The sequence below is a fragment of the Otolemur garnettii genome, unplaced genomic scaffold (assembly GCF_000181295.1).
Source record: "Otolemur garnettii isolate 467f Iridium unplaced genomic scaffold, OtoGar3 scaffold00018, whole genome shotgun sequence".
Taxonomy (NCBI): Eukaryota; Metazoa; Chordata; class Mammalia; order Primates; family Galagidae; genus Otolemur; species Otolemur garnettii.
Window position 1 is genome coordinate 22965550 of NW_003852413.1, and position 18457 is coordinate 22984006.

At 41.5% G+C, this 18457-nt stretch overlaps 2 protein-coding genes across 3 annotated transcripts; both read left to right on the forward strand.

Annotated features, from left to right (window-relative positions):
- Nucleotides 1-5989: 5989 nt before the first annotated feature.
- LOC100943745 (keratin-associated protein 4-6-like) lies at nt 5990-6517 on the forward strand. 2 transcript variants are annotated; one of them, XM_012802902.1, is made up of 2 exons: nt 5990-6204; nt 6280-6517. In XM_012802902.1, the coding sequence occupies exons 1-2, from the start codon at nt 5990-5992 to the stop codon at nt 6515-6517; spliced, it is 453 nt and encodes a 150-aa protein (XP_012658356.1). The 2 variants fall into 2 exon arrangements, with proteins under 2 accessions (XP_012658356.1, XP_023366911.1); XM_023511143.1 differs by having other exon boundaries at nt 5990-6135; nt 6196-6517.
- Nucleotides 6518-12699: 6182 nt separating this feature from the next.
- On the forward strand, nt 12700-13185 carry LOC105886668 (keratin-associated protein 4-12-like). The gene has a single exon (XM_012802964.1). The coding sequence runs from the start codon at nt 12700-12702 to the stop codon at nt 13183-13185; it is 486 nt and encodes a 161-aa protein (XP_012658418.1).
- Nucleotides 13186-18457: the final 5272 nt, after the last annotated feature.

Sequence of the window (18457 nt, forward strand, 5' to 3'; positions counted from 1 at the left end):
ACCCGCTGCCCTGGAATCACCTCTTTCTTTACTGATTCAGACTCTTCGTGTGTGCTCAACATTAGGACACATGGAGTTGGCTTGATGTCGTTCAACTGGCCTGGGCCTCATCATTGCCATAAGGAGCTGGATCATGTTGTTTAAGAAGATGGTTATTCCATGGAGCACATATATAGTATCAGATCTTACCCTTCATACTATCAGTGGGTAACATCATTCTCCTGACTTTCTTTCCCTGTGACTGTTTCGTAACCTGCTGTTTTTCTATACTAAAATAAAATTACACTTTCCTGCATTGAAAATTCAGCGTGGTCCTTATTCCCTTAAGATTTTGTCTTCCGTTTCTACACAAGTGTATTTGACCTACAACTTCAGGGCACACAATATGATGATGTCACTTTTCAATGGACGTGAGACTCCATTATTCCCTGCATGATATTTTTTTCCTAGGTGTCTTATTATTTTATCAACACGTCACCTAACCCTATGAATCCATCCTAGGAAAAGAACAAAAGCGTGAAAAATAAATACTTGGAAGGCTCCATGAATACAAAAGCAAAAAGACCACCATACATGTTTCACGCAAAACAGCAGACATCCTGTGTGTTTGGTATTCAGACTCGTCCTCAACAATAAAGAGGTTGTCCACGCAGCAAGCGGGCACTGATCCCTACTTACAACAGGACCTCCGCCATGACTTACTTTTTTCTTTTGTAGTTGAGATTTTATTGGCTGTGTCGAGCATCAGGCCAGACATTTCCATTTGTCCACAATTCTTAACATACGTACCCCAAATCTAAGAAGCCATTATTATAATTCTTTTTAAAAGTTATTCCAGAGACTTTCCAGATTAAAATTTGGAGGCAAATTTTCCTTAAGAGGACATCAAGGACCAGCGTCTTCAAATGTTGATAAGCCGTTACGTAAGTGCCACCAAGTCACAGTTTATTACCATGTATGCTACATACCGAAATTCTCAGTCTTCACACACATTAACAAAGTTACTAGGAAAAGAGGAGTGCCACAACCAAAGAAGGTACAGAGTGAACACAATTCTGACACGGGGAGCCATGATCACGGGAGTGGTTTTCATTAGGAAAAACCAACATTTTACATGTTTGTCATTTAAAATGTTCAAGACGTTAAATGCAGGACTGGGACTCCATATGGCCACTTAGTATGCTCTGTATTATAGGATATAAAAACTAACCTCCATCTATGGAATGTTAAGCTCACACCCAGGACAGTCAACCCCCACCCCCCCACACACACACAATAATTCAACATCCTGCACTACCTTCTGGTTGTACCAAAAAATAAACAACCAGCCAATGATTTCACCTCTTACCAAAAAGCATTTACACTTAAAAAATGGGATGAGATGGGATTCCCTCCTTCATAAAAATGTTTCTAGAGCTACTAAAAAACTTGCATTTACAAAACAGTTGATAAAAAATATTCCCCCGGATTGTACAGGAAGGGGACAGGGACCACTGCTAAGCCATGGTGTGGGATGTTAACCGGACACAGCTTCTTTCTCTCCTGCCCCATCAGCAGCTGGACTCTCCTCAGTTTTAGTTCCTCCATCTTCTGCAGGTAAATCTGCTTTAGTTTCTTGGTTGGCCACTTGGGCCTGCTTTCCCTTTGTTCTCCTTTGCCCTTTGGGGTGCACTTTTTTGTTTGAGGATTTTGCTGCTGTCTTTTCCAGCTTCACTTCTACTTTTGCAACTCACCGATCTGTGCCTCCACAGAGCTGACCCTCCTCTTCAGCGTCCTGGCGGCAGGCAGGGCATGTGCCCATTGCCCACTCGGCACCTGGCACCTTTGCAAAGCTGCGCTGCCTGGGCGGGGCACTCCTCCTGCCACCCGAGCTGCTGGGACCAGGGGCCAGGGTGGGAGGGGAGAACCATATGGAACTCCGTAACTTTTTAATAGAAAGATTTTAAATCCAAATAAACTCAAGGGGCAGACAGTCCCCTGGATAAGTGAGGTAGATCCCGGAGAAGACTTTGCGGTTTGCTGGAAACTGGCAAAACGCAGCCAGGGAGACCATATCAAAAAGAACAAGTGATCCCATCTCAGTGTGGTCAAGGGATTTGAATAGAAAGTTCTCTGAAGAAGACAGGTGCAGGACCTACAGACACATGAAAAGATGCTCATCATCCTTAATCATCAGAGAAATGCAAATCAAAATCACTTTGAGATATCATCTAACTCCAGTAAGATTAGCCCACATCACAAAATCCCAAAACCATAGAAATTGGTGTGGATGTGGAGAAACAGAAACAATTTTACACTTCTTGTGGGGATGCAAACTAATAAGTTCCTTTTGGAAAGAAGTTTGAACATCACTTAGGGATCTAAAAATAGACCTGTGATTCCATCTTTCAATTCCTCTACTAGGTATATATCCAGAAGACCAAAAAATCACGTTATAACAAAGATATTTGCACCAGAATGTTTATTGCAGTCCAATTCATAATTGCTAAGTCATGGAAGAAGCCCACGTGCGCATCAACCCACAAATGGATTAATAAATTGTGGTATATGTATGCCATGGAATACTATGCAGCCTTAAATAAAGATGGAGACTTTACCTCCTTCATGTTTACATGGATGGAGCTAGAACATATTCTTCTTAGCAAAGTATCTCAAGAATGGAAGAAAAATATCCAATGTACCCAGCCCAAATATAAAACCAATTTATGAACACCCACACTTCCATATGAAGGCTATAACTCAACTATAGTGCAAGATGAAGGGGAAAGAGGAGAGTGCAGGGAGGAAAGGGGGGAGGATGGATGGAGGGAGGGTACTTGGTGGGACCTCACCTATGGTGCATTTTATAAGAGTACACGTTAAATCTACTATGTGTAGAATATAAATGTTTTCATACAATAACTAAGAAAATGAAGTGAAGGCAATGTTAATCAGTTTGATGAAAACATTTCAAATTGTATATAAAACCAGCACATTGTACCCCATAATTGCATTAATGTACACAGTTATGATTTAATTAAAAAAAAATCTAACTGAGCTCAGCCAACTGTTTCCATGTGGAAAGGTGGGCTTACTGAAAAGTGAGTCTCACATGTACCCATCTCTTCATTCATTCATTTAAGAAGGATTTGGCGGGACCTTACCTAATGTGCACATTATCAAAACTATTAAGAGTAGACTACAAATGTCTTACCACAACAAATAAGTAAGTGAAGGTTATGTCAACCGGTTTGATGTAAGCATTCCACATTTATATAAAATCAGCACATTATACCTGATAAATGCATTAAGGTACACAGTTAAGATTTAATTAAAAAATAATTATTATTTACCGAGCATTGACTACATGGTAGATCCTGTTATAAGCATTGGGGTAACTGCAGGAACCAACCAACACATACAAAATTTGCTACACCAATGGAGTCTACATCCTAGTGGAGGTCATCAATGAAAATCACTGCTGTGTTTGCTTTTAAATGTTTTCCTATACATTTATACACTCAGGTTCGCACACGGTATTTTTGTTTGTGCTTTTGTTCATATAGGAATGAGGTTGAGTGGTGGAGTTCCTCTTTAGAGTCAGGTGTCTGTGACACTAAGCTACGTTATATCCACAAAATGGAATTGCTTGTGGCTGAAAATGGAATGAGGAATACTTGTACATCCTGCTGTGAAGGAAATGTGTGTCCCCACAAGAGAAAGGAAGAGAGTTGGAACAAAGTGTGTACACTATGCAACCATTTATCTAAGAAACAAAAGATGGAAATACAGGTACACTTACACGGGGTGGACATAATAGTCAACTGTTTCAGAATAAGGCTTATCTATTTATATCACACGAACTTTTACACCCACCCTGTATTTAAAATAACAAAGTGAAAGAAAACCTTGAATCAAAAGAAAAAAAAAAAGATTTGTTAATGGAAACAGGAGGGAATGAATACATGGAAGGAACAGAAATAAAAGCAAAACTTCCTTGAATTTTGCCTCATTTGGTAGAATTTATTTGGGAATCCTAAATACTTTTTACATAATTATAAAAATCCTTTCTGGAAATAAGAATACCCCCAAATGTTGATGATGTGTTTGATCCCAAGCAGGATGATAACAAGATATGGATAAACCATTCACCTCAGGTGTCTATCATCCCACTGGGGACGGATGGATAAACGCATTCAGGTGACAGTGGGATGGGCTGAATTAGAGTCCTCACCAGTATACCGTCAGGCACAAAGGAGGAGAGGGTGAGTTTTCAATAAAAGTACAGGTCAAGAAAAACATCAGTGAGGAGGGCCTATCTGGGCTGGAACAAGAATTTGCTAAGTCAACGTGGAAGAAAGAATATTCTAAGGAGAAGAGATGTCACAGCACAGAGATGCGGAGAAGTATTGTTTACTCTTTGTGCACAATTACAGGACAAAGCAACCTTAGCTGATTTCTAGGTGAACACAGAGAGAACAGTGAACACCTCATGGATTCTTGGAGAAGAAAAACCAGGACGATACTAACAAAACATTTAATAGACGATCTGGCCCTTGGCAAGTACTTAAAAATAGTAGCTATGTGTATCATCTCATTTTTTTCCACCGAAAAAAAGTGAAAAGTAGGGTCCACTTATTTTGGACCCTAATTGTATGATACTTAGAATATTTACCAAAACCTTTTCTTTCACTATAACATGTTTAAATGACAATAGGTACTTAAAAATAAGGCTTATCTGTTTATATCAGTGTTTGTCAACCTTTTTTTAATCTCATGGCACACTTGAACCTATAGTTAAACTTCAGTAGCAAACTAAAATGATACTGATCAAACAAAAAAAAAAAAAGGAAAAATAATTTACTTACTGTGCTTCGGACTTCTTTCAAAAATAAGTTCATTGGATATTTTTTTTTTCCGTTCCTGAAGGGGGAAAAAAAATAAGTGTATTAATGATGGTTAAAAATTTTTGCGGCACACGGGTTGAAAATTGCTGGTTTAACAACACTGGTTTAGATCCTCTTTGTCCAAGCATGATGTTTTGAACTCACATTATTGAAAGAATCCAAAAAAAAAAGATGCTTCAAATGAAATGCAGAAGTTATTGCAGACATTAGCCTGTCATAAGACAGAATACACCCACTCATTTGTCACGTATTATATGTGGAAAGGATTCCTGGGAGAAGTTTATTTCCTTAAATGGGTCTTTACTACTGTGAAGGAATGATTCAGAGCTGACTTTTTGGACCAAATCATCACAATTTGAATGGGAGGTGTCTGGCACGTGCACGCCTCTCCAGTCAACCAGGAAACAGGCAATCCTGCCGTCTTCCCCTACCGCACACGGTAGGTAACTCCAGCGATGACTCTTTCCTATTGCCTCAGCATGCTCTAGAGCAGTGGTTCTCAACCTTCCTAATGCCGCGACCCTTTAATACAGTTCCTCATGTTGTGGTGCCCCCAACCGTAAAATTATTTCTCTTGCTACTTCATAACTGTAATTTTGCTACTGATATGAATCATAATGTAAATATCTGATATGCAGGATGTATTTAGGGGTCACGACCCACAGGTTGAGAACTGCTGCTCTCGAGGCTTACATTGCAAGAGCCATCCTCAAAATGGCACAAGCACAAAAAGAAGAGCGACCCAGGTAAAAGCTCGGTGATGGGACGCCATATGGTATTATCCACTTACGAGACACTTTCAGGTAGAAACATGAAAGTGGTTTCACATGACCTCACAAGACACAGTGAATCATAGCACTGTAGAAAGAGGAAATGAGGCTTTTCTTAGATATTGGCGTATTTAACCTGATAAACATAATTACAATATAATATACTATAATTGATTTCCCAGTAGGAAAACAACAAGGTAAAAGTATTGCTCACAGTAACACCCGTGCAGTATAAAAGGGGACACGAGCAAGGAGGCTTTCAAACTCAAGAACTCACTCTCTTGGAAACCCAACCAAACACATTTGTGGAACTCCACTCATTCCAGTGACACCATGGTCAGCTCCTGTTGTGGCTCCATCTGCTCTGACCAGGGCTGTGGCCAGGAGACCTGCTGCCAACCCAGCTGCTGCCAGACCACCTGCTGCAGGACCACCTGCTGCCGCCCCAGCTGCTGTGTGTCCAGCTGCTGCAGGCCCCAGTGCTGCCAGTCTGTGTGCTGCCAGCCCAGCTGCTGTCGTCCTAGTTGCTGTGTGTCCAGCTGTTGCCGTCCAGTCTGCTGCCAGCCCACCTGTTGCCGCCCCAGCTGCTGTGTGTCCAGCTGCTGCCGCCCTAGTTGCTGTGTGTCCAGCTGCTGCCGCCCCAGCTGCTGTGTGTCCAGTTGTTGTAGGCCCCAGTGCTGCCAGTCCCTGTGCTGCCAGCCCACCTGCTGCCGCCCCAGCTGCTGCCGCCCTAGCTGCTGCCGTCCCTGCTGCTGCCTGCGTCCAGTCTGTGGCCAAGTCTCCTGCCACACCACCTGCTATCGCCCAACCTGCGTCATCTCCACCTGCCCCCGGCCCCTGTGCTGCGCCTCTTGCTGCTGAGCCTGCTGCCTAGACCCACCTCTGTCCCCACAGATATGCTGACCATTAGGTTGGGACACACAGAGTCGGGTTGATGTTGCTCAATGAGTAGGGTCTCCCAATCTTATTGAGCCCATCACAGGACCCTAACTCTGTGAGCAACCTGGCTTTGGTCCAACTCTCTTCCTCCCATCCAAGCATAAAACTGCTCATAATATACCAACTCTTGTGATGACCTGGCCAATTCTTCCCAAATTCTCCATCTTGACTTTTGGACACCAGGTTGTCAAGATCAAGTACACCGTATTTATTACTTCAATATTTCTGCATTGTGGATTTTTATAGTCTCTCTCTCTTACCTGGCTAAAGTTCTCTTATAATTTTTATTTCCCAGTTTTCTTATTTTATATCTCCATGCCAAAATAAAGCACCACTTTTCCTAGAAAATTCAGTGTGATTTTACTTTTCTTTAATATTCTCTATCCGGTTTGGGCAATTGTATTTTTACTTACACTGGTAAGACAGACAACATAGTTTGACCAGTTTTATAGTGGAGGTCTAGCCACATTTAGCACAGTTCAGTTTCCAGTAGCAGTCTCTTGAGTTTTTAAGACAAAAATCAAAGGAATTCAAAGATTAAAAATTTGTTTTGGAAAAACCATAAATAATTGATATTCTGTAGGACACCATCTTTGTCATTATCTATCTACGAAAGCAGTATATAGTATAAGGCTAAGAAAATTGGACGTCTATAGCTGGGGGAAACTGATGATTTAAGAGAATATAACAAAAGGCTAAAAGTGATAAATCAGCAACAGAAAGACAGATATGAAAGGCAGAGGTTTCACGACAGCCTATAAACTCTCATCTCCTGCTGCCAAAGGACAGAGAAAGCCGAGGACCAAGCCTAGGACTTAGGAAAAGAGTACAGAGCTCCAGACAGAGATGACTGTGCTCTCAGCCTCGGCAACTCTGCCCAGGCCGAGATCAAGGCCCTAATTGGAAACGAATGGGACCCTGAGACATGGGATGGGAATGTCCGAGTGGCTGCATAGAAGATCATAGATCTTCTCCAGGCAGGGCTTGCAGAGGGGGGTCCAGTCCCCACTGTTGAAGTCTAAACCCTTGCCCATTTTTCCTTGAAGATGATTAGAATCTTGAAAGCCAAGGCAAGCTCTCCTCTTTGCCACACACCAGTAACTAGAGCTCAGTTCCTGCACACTTCACCCAGAGAAGTGCTGCACCTGCTCGTGGGAGGCTACACCCCAAAGACCTGCAGGACTCAAAGACTACTTCATGGGCAGTAGCGTGCTTTTCTGCTGGGAGGCACACGGCATCCAGTTGTTGCTCTTTATGTGATGTCTGCAGCTGTTGATCATCGTTGCCCAGAGTCACTGATTCATTAGGCACAGCAAATGGTGATATTGCAATTCTATTCTGCCTTTGCTATTTACCAGTGGAATAATCTCATAGAGAAACTTCCTTTCCTTAATGTTTAGTTACCTTGGGGATAGTGTTACAAGAAAGGTAAAACAAATGCCTGATCCTGTCTCTTTATTACCCAGTTTGCATCCACCAAAGGTGAACAAAACTGGTTTCTTGTTTGTTTGTTTTTAAATCTCATGTGAACTCATGGATTTCTATATATGCAATGGGGGGATCAGTGTGTTCCGGTTTATATTCCTTTTGAAGTTCAAATAAGTAACTTCAAGCCAGCCTCTGAGTCCTCTGGATGTGAATCTAATTTGCAGACAAAAGAATCTTTGATAGAATGAGCTATCCCAGACGTCTCTGTCCATTTCCTTCTCCAGACTTATAAAAAGCCATTTGCACTACAATGTTTATTCCAGCACAATTGCAAAGATCTGGAATCAACCCAAGTGCCCATCAATTCATGAGTAGATTAATAAAATGGAGTACTGCTCAGCCATAAAAAATGAACTAATATCTTCTGTAACAATCTGGATGGAGCTAGAGCCCATTCTCCTAAGTGAAGTATGGAAAGAATGGACAAGCAAACACCACAGGTCCTCACTATTAAATTGGAACTAACCAGTCAGCACTCATGTACACAGATGAACGTATAATTCAGTTGAAATCAATTGAAGGAGAAGAGGGGAGGTAGGTGAGATCACACCTAACAGTTACAATGGACACTATCTGATGATGGGCAGACTTATAACTTTGACTCAGTGCAAAAGCAATCCATGTAACTGACACATTTATATTTCTGTAATATTCTGCAACAAAGTGAGCCATTTCTCCAATAAATCCCAGTCTATGTTAGTGAAAAATGGTATTTGAGACCGTAAACTGAAATTTAAGAATGCTCATTACTACTAAGTCAATTATATTCCCTCTGCTTTTTTAGTTTCCACAGCTGGAAAAATATTTAAAAGATAAACTACACCAGAGTTCATGGTGATAATGCCAGCGTTCTTACTTAACCTTATGTACCTTATTTACAAATCTCCTTCTGCCATGCCAAACATAACAGTCCTCCAGTGTAATTAGTCCTTTTCTTTATTACCTAATGTTTGCACAACAGTCTTAGAATAACACTGCCAATACTAACAACGACAACATGGTTACTGAAAACAAACTTAAGACCATTTATGAGTTCTTGGGGAAAACCTTTTTGGTCTTGGGATAATTACTTTCTCTAGACTGACACCTGGAAATACAGTTAGGTATTTGGACTTCACTACCATTGTTGTGGTAGTGATTTTAATGCTGTATAGAGATTTTTTAAGTTTTAATTATGTTTATATTTACATGGGCCGACAGTCAAAGCTACAGAGTAAGGTCTATTCCAAGACTTCCAGCCCCACCTCTGTCTTCTTCATTCTGTTCCCTCCACGCCCATGGATCCGTATAAAAACAAATCATGGGCTCGGTGCGGAGGCTCATGTCTGTAATCCCAGCACTCTGGGAGGCGGAGGCGGGTGGATTGCCTGAGTGCATGAGTTTGAGACCAGCCTGAGCCAGAGTCAGACCCTGTCTCTAAAAATAGCCAGACTTTGCGGAAGGTGCCTGTAGTTTGGGCTACTTGGGAGGCTGAGGCAAGAGAATCACTTAAGCCCAAGAGTATGAGGTTACTGTGACCTGTGACGCCAGGGCACTCTACTGAAGGTAACAAAGTGAGACTTAGTCTCAAAACAACAAACAAAAAACAAATCATGGTTTACACTGTCATTTTTTTAAAATTTCTGCTTCGTTAAGGAACAATGGATACACAGTAATCTGTATGTACTTAAAGTACGCAATATGATGTTTCGATACACGTGTATACTCATGAAACCAACATGATCACAAGACAATGAACGTGCTGCACCCCCCTTTATAATTCCTTCCCTTTCCCTGCTCCCACATAACTATTGATATGCTGTCACTATAAATTCATTGGTATTTTTCAGAATTTTATATAAATGGAATCACATATTTTATACTCTAACTTGCCTGGCTTTTCACTCAGCATAACTATATTGACATTCAAGCTATGTGTGTCAATAATTCATTTCTTTTTCTTTTCTTTTTTGGCTGGGGGCCGGGTTTGAACCCGCCACCTCTAGTATATGGGGCTGGCGCCCTACTCCTTTGAGGCACAGGTGCCGCCCAATAATTCATTTCTTTTTATGGCTGAGAAGTAGTGTACAGACATACAAGTGTCTGTTCAAAGCTTTGGCTCATTGTCTACTGGGTTGTTTGTCTTACTATTATTTGGCAATAAGAATTATATATGTTCTATATGCATTTTCTTTGTTGGATCTATGTTTTAAAAGTATTTTCTCCAAGTTTGAGGCTCACTTTTTATTTCATAAACAGTGTTTTGGGAGTGAAACATTTTAATTTTGATAGACTCCAATTAATCAATTGGTTACTTAAGCAATTAAGTTACTTAACGGATCCTTTCTAGACTTGCTTTTAACAAAAGCACCCCCTTCCCTTATTCTAAGGCTATAATTAGGTTATGACGTTCCTATAAAAGCTATGAATTAGTTTCAAAATAGGGCTGTGTATGGGCCACTTTATTTTCTTCTCCATCCTTCTAGGAATATCCATAGTATGTTAAAGGGTGAGTAAATGCCCTGTGTCTTCAATACATCTTACATTCACTCAACTAACTACACTCAGGCCATTTGCTAGGCACCGTATATATAAGTATGAATAAGCCGTAGTCTCGGACTTCATGGAGTTTACAGAAGGGTTAGGAAAAAAGAGATATAAAACAACTATGATAAAGTGTGATACCCTGGTCAGAGGCATATCTTGGAGGAAAGGAGACGGAAAGATTTCTTTTGAATATAGCAGATGTCACAAAAGATATTGAAATGAGTTAGTACCTGGGATGACATTTATATATGAACAAAAGTTTGGTAAGCTGACGAAAGAGAAAGCAATATTCTAGGTAAATAGGATGATATAAGCATGGTGCAGGATTATTATTCTTCATACCTTCCTGAACATTCTTGGAGAGAACCACCTTCCTCACTGACCATGTGACTTCAGTCTATCTGGGCCCCAAGTACCTCATGTGTAAATAATTAAGAAAAATTGTTGTCTACCTCTGTAGTCCCCAACCCCCAAGCCATGGACCAGGACAACCCATGGCCTGTTAGGAACTGAGCTGCACAGCAGGAAGGAAGTGGCAGGTGAGAGACTGAACCTTCATCTGTATCTTCCGCTGCTCCCCGGTGCCCACACCACTGGGCAAAGGCTGTCTCCTGTCTCATCAGCGGCAGCACTAGATTCTCATAGGCGCATGAACCCTGCCGTAAACTGCACATAGAAGGGATCTAGCTGGTGTGCTCCCTGTGAGAATCTCCTGCCTGACGATCTGAGGGGGAGCTGAGGCAATGATGTTAGAGCTGGGGAGTGAATGCAAATACCGATTATCAGTAGCAGAGAGGTTTGGCTACACAAAGACCATAATAAATCAATTGCTTACTGATTTATATCAAAACTATCCACTCACCCCCCTACCCTGGTTCATGGAAAAATTGTCTTCCGTGAAGCTGGTTCCTGGTGCCAAAAAGGTTGGGGATGACTGGACCACCTCATAAAGTCCCTGGGAACTATAAACAGGATGCCAATTACAGAGAACTTAGAAAATTCCTGCCTGTTTGTAACTGTTAGTATTATCTCATCGTTCGAAGCCAGCGTACAGATTTAAATACATTTATAAGTATTACTTTGTTCACTAATCACACAATGCTCTAAATAGTTGCCAAAATCCTTCCTATGTGTGTGTCTTATTTGCTTTGTTTAAGTGTCTGTTGGACAGAGAGTAAAGTTTAACTTTTATTTCTCCTTGAGTCAAGTAAAACATGTCCAACGTGTAAGAGATGATAGCTCAGAAAATGAGGAAATATACTTTCAGTGGCACTTCTGTTATACATATTCACTGGGTAAGTGGACTTAACTAGACTATGGGTCAAAATGCTCCTTCATGATACTCTATTTCTGAAGAACAGGCCAACAACAATTCAATTACTTTTAAAAGGACCTACCATGTCAATGTGTTTTCACTGTTTGAAAGTAATGTTTCATTGCATTGCAACTGTTTCACATTGGATGGATTCAATAAGACAGAACAGATAGCAAGTTCATGGGGGAGACTTTGCATCTGGCTGACCATCTAGGACATCCGGAGGAATCAGGTATTCCTCCTTGCATGCAAGCCATCTCCCTTCACTACCTAAAGATGGGTCTTTTACCTTATTTATCTCCCAACATTCCATATGACTTACTTTAAACCACTTTGGCAGCACGGGAGATTTAGTCATCATAAAATCTATTCTCCAATATTTTCCCGAAGTTAAATACATACAGGAAGTATTAGCACCTTTGAAGTCCTGTGAAACAATGTCAGGTAATAGATCTACTTTAGAAGACATACCAGACCAAGAAGAACAGGAGCTGATTCACTCGGCTTAACCAAGTTGGATACTCATAAGACAGCAGGAAAAGGAAGTGAGTGATGCTTTTTCTATATATAGAAATATTTATCAGATAAGCACAATTATCTAATTTACTAAAACTAACTGATTTTCTATGAGTACTGTCTAAACAACAGCAAGAAGATTCTTCACATGGTCACAGGAGCCCTTGGCAGGGTATAAAAGGGAGCAAGGAGAACTCGAACTCAGAACACTCTCCTCACTCTCTTGGAAACACATCCAGAACCTCCACCCTCCTACACCATGGTCAACTCCTGTTGTGGCTCTGTCTGCTCTGACCAGGGCTGTGGCCAAGAGACCTGCTGCCAACCCAGCTGCTGCCAGACCACCTGCTGCAGAACCACCTGCTGCCGCCCCAGCTGCTGTGTGTCCAGCTGCTGTAGGCCCCGGTGCTGCCAGTCTGTGTGCTGCCAGCCCACCTGCTGCCGCCCCAGTTGCTGCATCTCCAGCTGCTGCCGCCCCAGCTGCTGTGTGTCCAGCTGCTGCAGGCCCCAGTGCTGCCAGCCCAGCTGCTGCATCTCCAGCTGCTGCAGGCCCCAGTGCGGCCAGTCCCCGTGCTGCCAGCCCACCTGCTGCCGCCCCAGCTGCTGCAGGCCCCAGTGCTGCCAGCCCACCTGCTGCCTTCGTCCAGTCTGCGGCCAAGTCTCCTGCCACACCACCTGCTATCGCCCAACTTGTGTCATCTCCACCTGCCCCCGGCCTCTGTGTTGCGCCTCCTCTTGCTGCTGAGTCTCTGCTTTGAGCATTCCCCTCCTTATCAACTCCTTTCCCACAGATTAAGACCTTCTTTTAAAAAATGTGACGTGCTCAAGAGAATTGATCTGCATCCTACAAAACTTACTCTTAGGGCTTACATGTCTGCATTCTAACTTCTGCCCAAACTCCCTGCCTTCCAAATGAACTCATCGAGAATCTTCTAATAAACTCACATTATTTTCCCCAAACATTTTTCCTTTTGTTCATTCATCCTGCTTAAGAAATTCGAAGATTGTCTCCATCCCTTGTAGGACCACATAGTTTAAGCCCTTGGACATTGAAGTCCAATGAAATATCCCCTATAGTGCTTTGCAAAGACTTTTTGTACCTTGCTATTTCCATGTTATCAAAATAAACTTCTATCCTATTGGCATTGAAAATTGAGTGTGATGATTATTCTCTTTTTAAAAATGTCTTAGATTTGGGTCCCAGGTAATTGTAGTTTGCCTACACCTGTAGGGAAGACAGCACATACTACTTAACCTTCCAACAAAAGTCAGCTGACACTGATCACGGCCTAGAGTTCTCTAGAGAAGTCTTTTAGTTTTAAGCAAATTAACTAATTATTTTGTAGTCTTTGCAAAACAAAAGAGTGAAACCAAAGTCATGGTGTATTCATGAGTATAGTATAGGGAAAAATTTTGGAAAGACGGAACACAATGGATCATCTTTTATTTATTTATTTTTTATTAAATCATAGCAGTGTACGTTAATACTATCATGGGGTACAGTGTACTGTTTCTATATACAATATGGATATATACTTTCATTCAACTGGTTAACATGGCCTTCGTGTCTTTTTCTTAGTTATTGTGTTAGGACATTTATATTCTACATTTAGAGAGATTCACATGTACCCTTATAGAATGAACCATAGGCATGATCCCACCAATCACCCTCCCTCCCCCCCTTCCTCTCCCCATATTTCTGGGCTAAAATTGAGTTATAGCCCATATCACAAAATCACAAAATCACAGATGCTGGCATGGTTGTGGAGAAAAGGGAACACTTCTACACTGCAGGTGGAATTGCAAACTAATACATTCCTTTTGGAAAGTCATCTGGAGAACACTTAGAGAACTAAAAATAGACTTGCCATTCGATCCTATAATTCCTCTATTAGGTATACATCCAGAAGACCAAAAATCACACTACAATAAAGAAGCCCAAGTGCCCTTCAACCCATGAATGGATCAATAAATTGTGATATATGTACACCATGGAATACTATGCAGCCATTAAGAAAGAAGGAGACTTTACCTCCTTCATGTTTACATGGATGGAGCTGGAAAATATTTCTTTGCAAAGTATCTCAAGAATGGAAGAAAAAGTATCCAATGTACTCATCCCTACTATGGATCATCTTTTAAAATCCCATCTTTCACATTTTTTCACCAACAGAAGCAGCTAACAGATGGCCTAGCAACATCTATGCATTGTCTACTCAGTTGTGTGCAATGCGTTTTCTCCACACGTATAGCAGATCTACTTTATTCTGACTGGCAGAGCTGCAGGGGGAAAAGCTCATCCCGCCATGTAGAGGGGCCAGAGTCAAGGCCAGGGTGCTTTAAATGAAGGAAGGAGAGCTGGTGCCAGCTCAGAGGTATTGCCGGAGACTGGTTTCTTTTTCATTCTGTCCAAGGTCATGCCCCTCTTATCAGGATAGAACTGCAAAGACCTACATTTCTTTCCCCAACTAAGAATGCCTTTAACGAATCATCCCATCTTCAGAACTCCCTGTGGGTTCCGTGGAGGCCTCCACTGAGACCACCTGCCAGTTCTAGTTCTCCCAGTGGCCACTCCTGCTTCTTCCCCATCCCTTCCACTAGCGTGAAGCCCAGGAGCATTCCTCGATAAATCTTCTGCATGCTGATTTCCAAGCCCGTGCTTGCTTCCTGGGGATCCCAACCTGTCCCCCAAACCAGTCTGAAATTCAGAATAGCTAATTTGTGAGCTGAAATGATCGACTGAAATGTTCTTTTAGTGCCTGGCAAATTGGAGTAGTAACAGAATAGCAGAAACATATTTAACAGAATCTATAGAGAAAATTGTGAATTTTACGTAAATACATGCTCTTTACAAACGTAAACAAAACCAAGAGTACACGACTACTAGTAAATTTCCTATCATTAGTCCTTGCCAAACTCATTCAAGACCGATTGCTACAAACTGAGCTACATCCTGATTAAATGCATTTATAACACACGTATATATTTTTCACAAACCTGACATTTGTTGTACATTTCTTATTCTGGCATTTATTCAAATGTCATCTTATATCCTTCAGAAAATACTAACACTTTCCTGCATACAGGCTGGTATATTAATTAGCAGATTTACTTACATATTTTTATATTTATTGTTGAGAACTGTGAGTACGTTTTGTTCCCATTATAATTTATAAAGAAGTACTGCTGATGTATAAGAAATCTATCAAGTTTCATAAGTTTGTCATTTATCTGGCCTCATGATTAATACCAATGCTTGCTTGATTCTCTAAGATTTCCTAAACATACAATCACAGCAGCCAAATGCCCCTAGCCAAGGCATGTCCTCATGGTTTGTTTATTTCTCAGTTGCCCACAGTGGTAGCCCCATTAATAGTATAAAAATGTTGAAGTTTTTCTTTTTTTCCTGTCTTACTTTCTCTATTTCCTTATATAAACTTCCTGGGATCACCCCTTCTTTCTTGGGCTCCTTCCCCTAAGTAAACTATTTGCAGTCCAATCTTTCTTTCGGGGTCTGCACTGGGAAGAATTCAAGCCAAGACCATGGGCATCCAGAAAATATTTTTGGCTTATTGACATCATAGTGGTAATAGTAATTATTTCTAGCAACAAGAGTAAATCTGGGAAGTCAGGAGATAAAGAAGAACCAGTGAGGGTGGTACCTATGGCTCAGAAAGTAGGGCACCGGCCCCATATACCGGAGGTGGTAGGTTCAAGCCTGGCCCTGGCCAAAACTGCGAAAAAAAGAGGAAGAAGAAGGAAGAAGAACCAGTGTTACCATCTGGTTCTATCTCTAGTGTTTCTATCATTTCTTTTCTTTTTGAGAGAGTTTCACTTTTATCGCCCTCGGTAGAGTGCTGTGGCATCACAGCTGACAGCAACCTCCAACTCCTGGGCTTAGGTGATTCTCTTGCCTCAGCCTCCCAAGTAGCTGGGACTACAGGCATCCACCACAACACCCGGCTATTTTTTGTTGCAGTTTGCCTGGGGCCAGGTTCAAACCCACAACCCTCAGTATATGGGGCTGGTGCCCTACCCACTGAGCCATAGGCACCACCCCTGTTCATATCTTTTTCTGTGTGAATACAGGCTTGCGTCTTAAGCACAGTACTCATGGTTTTTTGTAAACACATCTCATTCTACAAATTGAATCTGAATTCTCACAACTTTCCACATATGTGATTGAGCAGATGACATGTTGCATAAATAAATGTAGTTTTCCTCAAATGGAACTACAATCCCTTTGTTTGGGGTGTTTTCCACTCTTTTCTCCAGAAGTCAAAAGTCACATATTTTTCTAGGACCATTACACGACTCTATATCATCAAAAAGTTTTTATTCACCGCACAAACATTTATCACCAGTGTTCTGGGTCCCCTGCCCTGTGCCAAACACCATGGTAACAAAAATAAATGCCATAGCCCATGCCTTCAGGGTATTTGCAATGACAGGAGGAAATAACTATGACACAGTAGAATGTGACAGATTAGCAGCACAACGTAGGGAATAATTATACATAAATGGGGAGATTAACAGGAAAGATATGATTGAAGAGGAAGCATCTTAACAGGGTCTTGGCTCGGCGCCTATAGCTCAACAGGCTAAGGCGCCAGCCACGTACACCTAAGGTGGCGGGTTCAAATCCCCAGCCCGGACCCGCCAAAACAACAATGATGGCTGCAACCAAAAAATAGCTGGGCGTTGTGGCAGGCGCCTGTGGTCCCAGCTACTTGGGAGGCGGAGGCAGGAGACGCGCTTGAGCCCAGGAGTTGGAGGTTGCTGTGAGCTGTAATGCCATGGCACTCTGCCCAGGGGGACAGCTTGAGGCTCTGTCTCAAACAAAACAAAACAAAACAAAACAAAACAGGGTCTTGACAGGTGAGTAGGAGTTTGCAGAACTGACAAGAGAGAAGAAACATTCCAAGAAGATGAAACAGCTTCAGCAAACCTTGCAAGTTACATTCTTCATCCCTTTCGGGGCTACATTAAGACTTAAGCTTACTTTCTCTTTAATCTCAGACAAATTGTTTGTTTCAACCTCTTTGTGCTTCTTTTGAGTCCTCAGCTAAAAGAATAGTAAGAATAGACACTATGTCATAGAGTTAAACAGCAAATGAAAGGTCACTTAGCACAATGCCTAGCACATGGCGAACACTTAAATAATACCACATACACTGAGCATGTATGGTCGTTATCTCTACTTACCGTATATTTTAATTTTGATTGTTTAATGAAAATAATCATGATTCCCTTAGTTTTTGCCAAACTGTTTCCTATGCGTATGTTTTATTCAAGTACCTAAAGCAAAGAGAAGAGGGTGTATTTGTTCTGCATCCAGTGTGGTCAACAGAATATCTTGGATGCATATAATTGGAGGCTTAGTAATTCTAAATCTTGATTATATATAACAAATGCGTCTATAGATAAAAGTCCCTGTTGTGTGATTTTGGAGATCCAAAGATAAATCAAAACTTCCTGCTCTTACTGCCTGTCCCAGAAGACATATAGCAAAGAGTGTTTTTACTTTTTAGAAGCAGCGAGTCATTGCCACAAAGGACATATGACATGGAATTCAGATCCTCTTTGGGGTCTGTCCATCTCCCTGGCCATCCGAGATGCCCACATGGGATCATGGTCATCCTGACTATAGATGGGACATCCTTCCCTCAAATGAGTTTTTCCTTCTCATTTCTTTCCAACATTTCGCCTGATCAGGACATTCTTTGACAACAAAAGAAACCACGTGTGGGAAAACCATGTCCTGTGATTTTCACGGAGCAATGTACAGATAGAAGGAAGTGTCCCAATTAAAACCGAAACATCAGAGAGTCATGTGCTTTGTAAAAGACCACGTGTAGGCAGGAACAAAGGTGTCCCCCACTAAGGAAGAAATATCACAAAGTGTGTCAATTGGAAATACAGGAGCACACCAGGAAAGGGAAATGTGTTTTTTTCTCTATTTGGGAATATTTAACTAGAAACACGTAATTACGTAATTAAGTGATTAAGTTTTCCAG